The 13,209-nt window shown below is 38.7% G+C and overlaps 1 protein-coding gene across 1 annotated transcript in view; it reads right to left on the bottom strand.

Moving 5' to 3' along the window:
- Window positions 1–5,192: 5,192 nt before the first annotated feature.
- The window catches only part of TMCO3 (transmembrane and coiled-coil domains 3), a 29,057-nt gene continuing 21,040 nt past the window's right edge, over window positions 5,193–13,209 (bottom strand). Inside the window, exons 10-12 of the mRNA XM_008926235.4 lie at window positions 7,877–7,956; window positions 7,213–7,362; window positions 5,193–5,621 (exon numbers count right to left, since the gene is read on the bottom strand). Of these exons, the coding sequence (XP_008924483.3) occupies window positions 5,508–5,621; window positions 7,213–7,362; window positions 7,877–7,956 (344 nt within the window). The 3' untranslated portion in view covers window positions 5,193–5,507. The remainder of the gene's footprint in view (window positions 5,622–7,212; window positions 7,363–7,876; window positions 7,957–13,209) is intronic.

Here is a 13,209-nt window from a genome sequence, read left to right as displayed (position 1 = left end):
GGGCGGTTGCCACAACATCCTGCTGCCGGTGCTTCCTCATCGCGCTTTGTCCGGCCGTTACTTGAGCGAAGTTTCGCTCTCAGCTATCGTTGCTAAAATTAGGCGTTTTGTGGTAATCCAAGCGAAAGTTTTCCCTTTGGGCGGCTGCACAGTCTCAACCTTGAATTAGGTCAGACCTGCGCCAAAAAAGTAAGGCACCCCCAGGCTGTGCAGCCTCTGTGTACATGACAGCCACAGGAACAGGGCATGTTAGCAAGGGTTGTGTGATGTAATTACATCATTCTCCAGTAAATTTTGGCAGAAAACCCTGCAGCATGCCTAGCGGGGGGCTGCAAAGGCAGGGCCGTAATGGTGGAAAGTGCAGGAAAGCACAAAAAGCTCAAAAACTGTGTTGCTTATAGGGATAGATGCAAGGCTACTTGATGGGGAGGAAGGCACACACACTTCTGCGCTCGTTACCGAGCCTGCATGGGATGACGTTCATAACGTGATGAGGGGAGCAGGAAGTAAGAGGCTCGTTCCTTCTCTAAAATTATGCTGATCCTGGGAAAGACAGCTAGTTGGGAATAGAAGACACAACCAGCAGAGCCACCACATAGAAACAGCAGGCCAATCTAGCACAAATGCTGGAGAAGATGCATTTCATCAGTCAACTAGAGCCACATTTATAGTTACTTTTATACCATACTCTTTCTTGTTTTTAGAAAACATTGAATAGTTGTGTTTTACAATGGTAATGAAATGTTATCTTTGTTTTCTTGATAAATACCAATCTTCGAAGTTTTTCATTATCAATACCATCCACTTGCTGCCATAAGGTTCATTATTACCCCATTTCTTCATTCCTCTTGACTAAGCTTGACAGCAGTGGACACCAAAGAAAGAAGGTGATAATGAAAATGTGCTTGTAACTGTTTATAACTTTTCAGAAAGCACCAAGAATCTTCACACACAAAAAGCCATGAAGCACCCTAAGCCAGCTGCAGAAAAAAAATGCTTCCTAAAAGACATCTCCAGTTGACAGTGCTGCTCTGCACCCCCCAGGTCATATATACTGTGCCAGTGGATTTAAACTTTCTATATATCTCCAGTTCCAAGCCCCCTCCCCCTTTTTTACATTAATTCTTGTAGGAAAAAAACTTGAAAGACAACTGCACAAGCATAAACAAGGGAGGGTGGGTGTTGTCCTGGTTTGCTAGCATTTATTTTGATACATTACTAAATACCCAAGCATGCCCAACTCCTCAGTAGTGCTTTTTTCTTTAGCAGGGGGTGGTTCACAACTAATTTGAAGTATTTGTGCCAGTGGAAAAATTTTCAGCATTTCTCTTATCTCTGAGCACACTCTTCTCAGGCATTTTGGAGCTTTAGGACTTTTTTTGTGTTTGTAGTGTGGAAGGCTATTCCAGTTCACAACTGTTTTCTAATGGGCTGCCTCCCCCTTTTCAGTATGGTTGAAGAAGAGAACAAATCATAACTTTAAACAGCATCAGTATGACAGACTGCATGACAGATACAAGGGAATTATTTCAAGAGGTCATCTAGTCCACAGACTAGACCTACAACAGATGCCAGAGGACACGCACATGAACATATTTTGACCTTCATGCCTCAGAACTGGAAGCCATGCAATCTGAACAGAGTGATCTGTGCAAGCTCTTAATTAAAGACCTAGTACCAGCTGACAAGTTTGTCAGCATCTGGCCTCCTTGGGACATAGCATCTCCCAATTCTCAAATTTCTGATCTATTTTAGGAAATAAAAAATACTGCTTGGTACCATAATTTTGAAAGTGTTACCACTCCTGGATCTTGGTTTTGCCCCAGAAGGTAGGATCAGTTGTCCCTGAGCCACTCTGGTCACACTATTGTCCAGTTTGTTTCCTCCAGCAATCAGGACATTTTCCTAGTCTCCACTATCCTTAAACTGTTAAGTCCCACCCAGCAGTGGTAGTTCCTCAACAGAGGAGGGGAGAAAACCCAAGGAGCACAACTCCTGGGCTACCAGGTAAAGGTGGTAGAGGTATACCTTTCCCTTTGGCCTTTTGTTTCCTTTGGGGTGGGGTAGGCCACATCTCCCAGCCCTTAGGACATCTTGCTGCTCTTCCTTCTTCACTAGTTTTGTTGGCTCCCTCACTGTCATCAACAGTGGATGTCTGGTACTTGCTGCTCCTTACAAGCTATTGGGTTTCCCACAAAGTAGTAATGCTCTTAGGGTAGCTTTGCCTCCTGTCACTCGGGGATCCCATTTCCTCCCCCTTTGGCACTAACCACCTACTGGAACACTGCCATGATTGGTTACAGAGCAGAACTACGGATTCCTTCCCTAGACAAATCCCATGAGTGCTTTTGTGGTTAGACTGTTCCTGGATTCATTCCAACAGGCAGCAAGACCATACTAGGCTTCTCACCCCCTCCATCAAGCATCACCATACAGCACTATTCTGTCATGCCAGGCACCCTCTACACTTCTTCCCACAAAGCTGAGGATGTCCAACCCTAAAACAAGTGAACTACAAGGCATCGTGAGGATGCTTTCTCCTCATATTTGAAAATTAGAGGAAATATGAATTCTTATGGTTTTTGAAAGGCTACATAGCCCCATGGACTAGGCCACCATGACCGCATTCCTTGAACCATCCTAGACCCACATCAGTCACAGCTGCAAGAACTCACTTCACAGCTCCCATGAGATGCCTTCTCACTGAAGAATGGAAGCCACCTGCTCCATATGGGATAAGCCACAAATATCACAGAATCACAGAATATGCCAAGTTGGAAGGGACCCGCAAGGATCATCAAGTCCAACTCCTGGCCTTGCATGCCCAAGAGTCACACCATGTGCCTGAGAGTATCATCCAAACACTTCTTGAACTCTGTCAGGCTTGGTGCTGTGACCACTTCCCTGGGGAGCCTGTTCTAGTACCCAACCACCCTCTGTGTGAAGAACCTCCTTCTAATATCCAACCTAAACCTCCCTTGACACAATTTCAGGCCATTCCCTCATATCTTGTCCCTGGTCACCACAGAAAAGAGATCAGTGCCTGCCCCTCCTCTTCCCCTCATGAGGAAGTTGTAACTGCAATGAGGTCTCCCCTCAGTCTCCTCTTCTCCAGGCTGAACAGACCAAGTGCCCTCAGGTGCTCCTCATACGGCTTCCCCTCAAGGCCCTTCACATCATCGTTGCCTTCCTTTGGACACTCTCTAATACCTTAATATCTTTCTTATATTGCTGTGCCCCAAAACTGCACACAATATTCAAGGTGAGGCTGCACCAGTGTGGGTCCATATATACCAATCTGACCCCACGAAAGGAACAGGGAAAGGGCTGACAAAGTATAAGCACAGCCCACACTTCCAGCTTTTAAACTGCTTTTGTTCCTTTATCTTCACAGGGAATAATGATCAAGGGTAGCAATGAAGTGATAACATGAAAGAACTCAAATTTTCAGAAAACCATGCAAAACAAGCAAACGGTTACATCCATGTCCAAAACAAATCAACAAAACAAAAAAGATAAGCTGAATGAGTTGCAAGTCAAGCACAAAGCAGACCCTTCCTTTTCATTCCCTTAAGCTCAGCTTTTCCATAGAAATAACCTCTCATCATTTATGAGTTTTCTGCTCTGTATCAGCTTTTCTGTATTCAAATGATGCTGATCATTAGCCAAATGAATGAGATAGAACCACTGATCAACAAGCTGAAACAAAAATTTCAAGAAAAGACCTCCTGTTCTTCGAGAAACCTTCAAGAAATCAGTTTCAAGTTTCTTTTCCGTTACTCATTCATTTTATTTAAAACCCCCCTATTTTATTTATAGGGCAGCTTTCTCCTCTGCATTTGTCAACTGTTTTGTGATAACTTTTGAAACCATTCAAGGGAAGGTGGAACTGACATACTTGAAAAGCATCAGTGCCTGGAGAGAAAGCTCCGAATCCAGTGAGGAAGAACTCAAATATGATGAACTCTACCCTGTCCTACTAGTTCGTACATGCTCCAGTCTAGTCCCACCTGCATTTATTAAGTCCAGCAGATGTCAAAGAAAACACAGGAGGAAACTGAGGCTGCTATAGGGTAGAGGAAAGAAGTGTAAAGCACACAAATCCATCTAAAGCTTTGTCTTGCTACTTGGAGGACAGTTTTCATTTTAATTGACAATTTAAACCTACCTAACATGCATTTTTCTAACCATTTTGTGGGTATCAAAGTTATTTCAGATGACACTACAATACTGACCTGAAGTGTTAATGTATTTTAAGTACTGGTTTTAGCAGATAAACCTCAAGATGATTCCTTAATGTTCTGTCTGAGTATACTATAGCTTATGAGTAAGCTCTCTCTATGACACTTAAAGAATGGACTTTTACAAGGTTTATCTGACTACATACAACATTTTAAAGAAAAGCACATTTAAGATCACATTGATTAAGATCACACTGTTTTCTAAAATATCATGATATTTTAAAAAGACTAAGAATTTATTCAATGTAAATGCAACTTATAAAGTTGTGGAGTTGCAAATACACATTCAGCCTTCCATTTCTAGTTTTCTGCAAATTAATTTACTTAAAATAATTTCAAACCTAGTATAGTGTCAAATAACATTCAACCTCCAAAGTTAAAGAAGTGAGATTTTTCACATCTGCTTAAAATTAGACTTCCCAGTTTTTACCACATTTATTTTTGAAAAACAAAGGAAAAAAACCTGTAAACCATTACTTAACAGCAGTTAGCAACAAGAATGGGTGACAACTGTCAGTCTGCAAATGTAAGTTATGCCCTTTCTTACTGTCAACTTTTAGTTCAAGTATATAAATAAATACAAGAGCTAACACAAAATTTACCACTGTAAGAAAATACATTATGTGCTGCATTTTGGAATAAAGTATCATACAGTACTGGCTGCATCATTTGGAATATGTAATTGACTGCTTGGAACTGAAGCTAAACAGTTAAAACTTTTCTTTATGTAGATGACTACTCTTTTACTCACCATTAGAAATTTGTTTTGTAATTAATTTTATGCTGCTATATTAAACTCCTAAATGTGAAAATGACTCAAGTCATTTAATAAAAGATGATACCATAGGCACCATAATATATATATTTTTTTTCTTTTTAAACAAAATCTGGTGATGAACCAGCATTAATAGGATGAAAATTAAAAGGCACATTCAGGCAAAAAATAATCAACACAGTTTGCACGATGTTATATTTTAAAAAAATAATTTATGATCTGAATAATAGATTGGATCGGAAACAAATATTCTGGCAGACTTCAATATGTCAGAGAGAAATAAATTTTGTAAAAGGTGTGCAATTCAAATGACAAATATTTTTTAGTGTTGAATTTTGTTTTGTTTTAGATCAGTGTAAGGCTCATGACCAAGTGCTTGCTAAGAGGACTGACTACTCAAAATGTCTTGTTTCCCGACTGCATAGAAATACAATGAGCAATGAAGATATTCCTTGCAAGAAGACATATTCTTCTATATGTGCAAATCCTAATCAAGTACTTGAGCGTCTTTCAGGTCTCGGAACACATTTCATAATCGCAGCTCTCCACAGGGCAGGGGCAAGTAGAAGGCTTAGAGTAGTTACACTCAGAATAAGCAGATAGACCTGCAAAAGGCAAATAAAAGCCATTATGTCTCTTGGTTACATGACAGTACTAAGAAGTGACTAGAAGTTTGAGGAGACCACACTCTTCTGGACAGTATTTTTAAGAGACTTCACCTGTGTTCATAACGAACTTTGTGTATTGCTACGAAAGCAAACAAAAGCATGCTCAAATTATCTTAATTACGCATTTACCTGGCTTGAAAATACAATAACAAAAACACCATTGTGAGCTTATAGAAAAACAATTGTCCATATATTTAGTTAAGAGATGAATTTTGAAAGCTCAGTATTTGCTAAGAAGTTGAAGGCCAAATATCACTTTATTTAAAACAGAACAAAACCCACCACCACCACCCCTCCAAACTATTCTGGCTTAATGATATAATGGCAAAGTTCACTACTATTCTACACTGAAAAGAGCAAACAAACATCCCTTTAAGTCATACTGCACATCTTCTGAAAAAAAAGATCTTAACTACATAGTCTGAATGAGTCTTAGAACACAGTGGCAGGAAGTAAGTTTTGAGGTCCCAAGCAGAAGAATGACTTTAGGAAATTTCAGAGCTATATAAACCTATACAGTAGATAATTATGTGAGAGCAGAAAAAAATGAAAGCCTAAAAGCCCTCAAGCTCAGTGGGTGGCCCCTAAACTGGTTCTGTGATCACGTACAGAGATCTTGAAACTCTATGCAAACATGCAATATTTGTAACTCCCAATCATATGCAGGAGTGAACATGAAAATGAATCACCTTTACCTAAAAGTGAACAGCATTGTGTAAGTTTTTCACACACGCTTTATTTGGAATTGGTTCCAGCATTATACAGCCCACTTGCTCACACAATGAAAAGCTCTGAGCACCAGCAGAGTATTTTTTGTAAGCAGGAGCACAGACAACAAAGCAGCGAGCACTAGAAAGTGAGGTCACTTGTTGTATCTCTGTAGCCATAATTTACTTAATTTCACAAAGCAGACTTCATCTTCAAAACAAAATAACATTCTCACAGCTTCAATATAAAACTAAGTTTAATCTTCTTTCCTGGGGATTCTTTTAATGACTACTGAAAACATTGGTTGTTTCTTCTGTAGAGGATCTAAAATGAATAAGCTTTGCAAGAAAAACTAATTACGAGTTTATTGCTTACGGCAATTTCCACATCACGATATCTGCTCTCTAGTTCTTATTTGCTGGTATTTCCTTCTTCAAATCCTATACTCTATACATATCCTATACCTTGTTCTGTATCAAGATTTTAAAAGCAAAGCCTTCTTATTCTTAGTGACTCAGATGCTATCTCCAACTCACTGCTTAGGTAAATAAAGAAGTTGTAAGTGAGAGCAATTAAGGTAAAGCATTTATAACTAAGCTATTTAAAATATTAAAAGTACAATATGAAATAAAAAAAAACAGCACTAAGAAACCTGTCAGGGACATACAAGTATCCACTTGTACGGGCTGATTCTATTTGTTAACAGTTGAGAGATGTCACAAAATTGGAGTCTATTGGTATTTCAAATACTGGGATTTTGTATTACAGTTTAAGTTATTCAGGTGCAAAAAATGAAGTTAATAAGTATAGAACACCTTACCTCCCGAGATATGATCCCTGCTCTGCGTGCTCTACTTCCCAGAACAAAAGAGAATTCGCTGACTTGTGCCAGTCCTGCTGAGACAATCCACTTGATATACTGGCTGGTCTTTGGAAGAATCAGAGAAAGGACAAGCACTGCCAAGACAAACTTTAAAAACAGGTTTTTTGGGGTTCTTGTGGGTTGTCTTGTTTTGTTTGTTTAAATAAAAAAAATGCAATAAATAAAATAGTACGAACTTTGTAAGATATATAGCATCAAATACAGTAATTCTGGACATAACATAAAATAATGGACTTCTAAGTGTGTCTTCTGTATTAATGTCAAAAGAGACAAATGTACACTGAACAGTAAAAAGTAGTATTGTGTTTACTATAATAAAAACACTTGATAACTGTCACAAATTCCAAGCTAGATAAACAGACACTTCACCATGTGTAACTTACTTTTAACATTACAGTACTTTTTTTTTTAATACCCTAAGAATATTGTATCAAACTGTATTCTAATCAGTAAGATTCCTCCAAATACAGATTTACAGTAATACTCTCTGTTAAATCAGATTTTCAGTTCTTGCATAGAATTTTCTTTAGGGTATGAAGCACAAAGATTATTCAGATTATTAAAGATTAAAAAGATTTTAAAAAAGAGTAAAAGAAATTACCTTCATTATGACCACAGACAATGTAAGGAATAGCAAAACTGTGAGTTCATATATTACAAATGTGGGGAAAACATGAAGTCCTAGAAGGAAAGAAAACAATATTTCAAAGTTTGAGGCCAATATCTTATGATGGTAATTTTCTGGGTTAATAATATATGGAATTGCAAGACTGTATTCTCAAAACTAACCAAACAGAAAGCCTTAACAGCCTTAACATATCTACCAACTACTTGATCACTAAATCCCTAACTACCTACTTGATCATAAAAGCATTTCCTGCATTATCCAGCCATTTTTCCTTTGAAGGGGTTTAGCACAAGCCATATTCCCAATTGAGTTAAGTTGTATATGAGTGACCCACAAGCACTTTCATTTATAAAGTTTTTTGCCTTCCACACCAGTCAACAATACAGAATCTGAAATGAAACTCACCTCTAATGAAAGCTATAAAAATCCTGCAGGAAAACAATTCCATTGTTCTGCACAGTCACTGTAATGTTTTTCTAGTCATTTACCCTTTTTGTATGGTATGGTAACAGACTACTACCGTGGGAGGGACATGATATTCAGTATTTGCATAGACTATAGGTACAACAGAAATTGAAACTATTTTTGATTACGTGACCCTCACTTGCAAACACTAAAAGTCACCTGAACTGGAAAAGACACTTAGACTGAAATCAGGTAAAGCCATAAACCCCTGAGCATGGTTTAACAATTAAGGAATTACATACAAACCTATTGTTCTGATGTTGTTGTGTTTTTTTGTGGGGGTGGGGTGTCTTTTTGAGGTTTTCTGCTCTTTTTTTTTTAAATTTTAATTCGGTAATTATATGAAGCAAGATAACAAGAACCACAAAGAATACAGAAATTTAAAACTAAATCTTGCTAATACTAAACAACAACAACAACAAAAAGTATTTGTTAGAGAAGTCCTAGAGTCACTGAGCAATAATCTTACTCACAGCTGACTAAATCCATTTTTTCCTCAGAGAGTATGAGGAAGTTTTGCAGGCAAACATAACTGTGCATCTTTGGAAGCTCATTCCTTTTTCATAAAAGCTTCTAAAAACAGAAAGCAAAATAGTGGTGGTGTTCCTGATAAATCCATAAGAGTTGGCAGTTCTCCAACCCAATTATTTCTGGTGAAGGGCAAAAATTTAGCTTTCTAAAGCAAAAGGCACGTAAATCAATGCTGTAACTTCTTATTTTAATGCAAGACAAGGTTTCACTAATTTTCTCTGCCCTGTAGCAGTGCAGAGCTAGAACTATAGAGAACCAAGAGTTGTCATCTCTTGCAGACTGTGCAAGAAAGTTACTTATAGTAACGTCACAATGTTTTGTCCATACGCTCATTTTATCGTGGATGGAAATATTCTTCAAGTACATCAGAGATATTTATATGAGTATCACCCAGTCAGCATTTACCCACCCCGTTTTACTTCCTAATTGTCTTCCAACTACTGAAGCGCAAATGCAAAAGACTATCAAAGTAAGAGGAGAAATGGCAAAATAAGAGATGAACACCACACCAAAAAAAAATCTGCATGTATGCAGAGATGCACAAGGAGGGGCAAGTAGTTTCTCTGTTTTCACTGTGTATCACATGCACAGTGCTCATTCACCTTTAGGCTGACCTCAGAAAATACATGAAAAGCAATTAGAGAAATACAGCCCATAGCAATGGCATGTTAGATAAGAGGGCCAACTCTGACACATCTAGAACTGAAGGTTTCTGAGGGAGGATATAAATATAACCTAGTGCTCTCATCACTCCTGATGGAACTACCTGTTTACTTCTGGAGCAGGCTGAAGTCCATTTGAACTGCTGCCCATGGAGATTTATTGCTATATTCCAAAGACCTAAAGCACAAACTACAGCAGATTTCTATACCAATCCTGTGGAAGTAACTGTCTGTGAGGTGAAGCAAGTCTAAACTTGTTGCATACACTATTCTGAGCAGACAAATCAAACAGACATATTTTCTTTTTGTAGGAAATAGATCCCATCATAGGAGATTTTTATGGTCATTACAGACCTTTGCCCCAGTCCCAGATGAAAACCTAGGATAAGGCCAGAACTCACATGAGGCTCCTGTATGAGCATGTGAAGCCTTCCTGACAACACAAACGTCAACAGAAAGACTAACTTCACAGGCATAAGGTGCACAAATATTAGCATTTATTGCAATGGTTTTGACCAGATTTTGTGACTAAAATGAAAGAAATGCTTCGAATAATTCAAAAACTTCAGCAGTGTTATCAGGTAGCACATGGCACATTGGCCAGCAGTCAATAGCTAGGATAACACTTAATCCACCTTTACAGAGCTGACCATAAGCGTCCAGACTTTAATTCTAAGCAGTGTTCTGAAAGAGCTGGAGCAGAGGCCTAGGGGTGATCTTGCAGCAGTGGCAGGCCAAAAAGCACAGTTCACTCATGTAAGTTGGTATGTGTTATTCTGTGGACAATTACAGGCAAGATTTTGCACATCCTTTTTATAAGTACTTTTTTCCTTAACAAGTAAACTCCCTCCTTCTCTGATTAGACAGATTCTACCAATCTGCTGGATGGCTGCCAAGCAGCATGTGAACATCCAAACGTCTTGACCACATCCTGGTAGATCCGACATAAAGAAAAGGAATCTTGGAGATCCTTGATGGTAAACATTATTACAATAACCAGAACTCTGTGGGTCAGACTGGAGCCAGCAGAATTAATTCTGACACATCCTCAAGACAGGACATCACTCAGAAAAATCATGTTAGCTGTGCATTGGGATGCTGTATCTACTAGGAGTCTTAATGAACATAAGATCATAGCTAGCAAATGCAATAAATGCTGCAGCCCTGGCTAGATCACTAGCCAGAGGGGAAAGCCAACATTCTTCATCTTTCTGCAAAAGGGAAAGTCCTTTTCATTCTAAAGTCAGTTTTGAAGGCCTGAAATCTCCAAGTTTCATTGTGCAGGAAAACAAAGCAGTAGAGCTGGATGGCTAAGGAAAGGCAATGCATGCCACCTAATGAATTCCAGTTGGGATCTTCCTTTGATTTTTCTCAAATTCAACAGAAATGTTAAGAGGCTTATCAGAGAATACTTGTGTGCAAATCTGTTCTGGACAGTGGTGGTGCTGACAGTGGCAGCAACACCTGTCTTCTGAAGAAAAAAACCATGTTGTGAAAGGGTTTTCAGCATCTTGCATTCGGGGTCCAATGCTGAGCACAAGATTTACCCAGAAGGGAAACATGGAGCCTGGCGAGTGAGTACATCTGCACAGCACACAGGGAATGCACAACTTCTGTCAGTCACTGGAAGTAATCTGCTTCCTCATCAGTGGCAGAGAGGGTCCCAATGCCCAATTTCAAACTCCATATGCCTTGCAGACTAACAAAGAAACGGGATGTTGGAGCTTTTTTTAAAAAAGTCAAACACTCTACTTTTCTAAAAAGCTATCAAAACAAAATCAAATTACATAGGGGAAAGATCTGAGTACCAGGTACCAAAACAGAAACAGAGTTAGAAAGTTCTCAAGATGTGGCTCTAAGGGATTGGTCCAAATTTTCTCTCAAAACTGTCAGTGAGGACAGAGAAGAACAGGAACTTTCTAAGCTCAGCAGAGGTTAGAGAGCCAGAAACCTTGAAGAACACACAGAGGCCTAAATGAATATACAGACAGCGAGTAACTCCAAGTGCAGCTGTTAATGCCTAACTGCAAAAAGGTGTGTTATTCCCACAAATGCACCCAAGCGCAAATTTGAGAGCAGTGCCATTACACAGGTCAAGCTAAGGGCAGGTCCACTGTTATAGGTACTACATGAACAAGTACTGTTCATCTCAGCTTTTAGGGACCAAAAAGATTTCTGTAGTGAGAACAGAAAACAGGCATTTAAGACAAGCAAAACAGGAATGACCTTTTCCAAATGACATGTTTACAGTCGCTTTTCAATTAAGTTAAAATATTTTATTTGTGTCTTTATTCTAGAAGGACCAAAAATTGTATTACTGCAGTGGTGTACCACCCTATCTCAAGTGTTTCCACTCTCTATAACAGGATGCTTGCTGCATATAGCAACAAATCTCCTCTTTAGCCAGGGGGGAAGAACCTTTCCCTGTGACCTTTACGTAATTTCATATAGTAAATCTCTACATCTTTATCATCATCATCATCATGGCTGGGCTTCGCGAACGAAGATTTGGGGAGGGCTCTACCCACGTTTGTTACAAGCACGCTGGTGGCTAAAAGGGCCAATGCGAGATAGACACACTCGGTTGCAAAAGGCACAGCAGAAAGACTCCTTAGGAGATATATTCTGCAAGGCACGATTCTTTCTGCTTTGTCTTTTCTCCTCAAGAGTGATCCTGCATTTGCATGGGTGCCTATATAAGTAGAGAGTAAGCAGGAAGTCCTTAAAATGAAATCCAGTAAGAAAGAAGTTTAAGGAATACTTTTTATTCTACTCAGGTTTTCTTCGCAACATCACATCACTCCTTTTAGAACCTAGCTCCTTGCCACTCCATAGTATTTCCTGTTCAGACAAAATTTAAAAGTAACTGAAAGTAAAGGGGAAAGGGCAGGCTAATTCTTTTGGGGGGGTGAAAGTGGATTTTGTTGGGTTTTTTTTTAGGATTTGGGGTTTTCTTTTTTTGTTTGGTTGATTTTTTTAACAAGGAAGCATTGACACATTTTGTCAGAAGCATATAACATTGCTCATTTTTCTCATTTTTTTCAGTGGATTTTCTTCTGAGGCAGGATTAACACCTATTTTCTGTAAAATCATAGAAACTTGTTAGGCAATTTTCTTTTCTTTCCCTTCTTGTAGTTAAAATGGTAACAACAGTTCAAAAGGGTTTTTTTTTAATTCTGTAACAGAATAACTGAATAATTTTCTTAGAGTACAATGCAGGCTATATGGAGTGCTGCTAGCATACCAACAGAGGTCTTGCTATTTTTTGTACTCTAACAAAGTCTTATCTCTAGTCCTAATTTATGCAGCCACAAGAGTGTAGGACAATATTTTTTTTTCAGTCCCTTGTAAAATTGACTTAGGGCTTATAACTACTTGTCATGCTTTGTATCCTTGATAACATTATCCACGTACCACCATCTTCAGTGAAACACATGAACAACTTACATCTGTGAGCATTTAGCAATTACTCATCCAACCTTGGCAGTTATATGGGCCCAAGAGTTTTACCTAAGCTCACCACTTTCCTCTCATTATTAAAAATAAGTTATTCAAATAAACATATCTATTACTAAGTAATCTGACTGATTATCAGAAGCTATTATCATGGGCTGGGTAAAAACAAAAACAAAAAACCCCAAGAACATC

The sequence above is a fragment of the Manacus vitellinus genome, unplaced genomic scaffold (genome assembly GCF_001715985.3).
Source record: "Manacus vitellinus isolate BGI_N305 unplaced genomic scaffold, ASM171598v3 scaffold_7_pilon, whole genome shotgun sequence".
In the NCBI taxonomy this organism is placed as follows: domain Eukaryota; kingdom Metazoa; phylum Chordata; class Aves; order Passeriformes; family Pipridae; genus Manacus; species Manacus vitellinus.
This window is presented reverse-complemented; position numbering and strand designations above follow the sequence as displayed.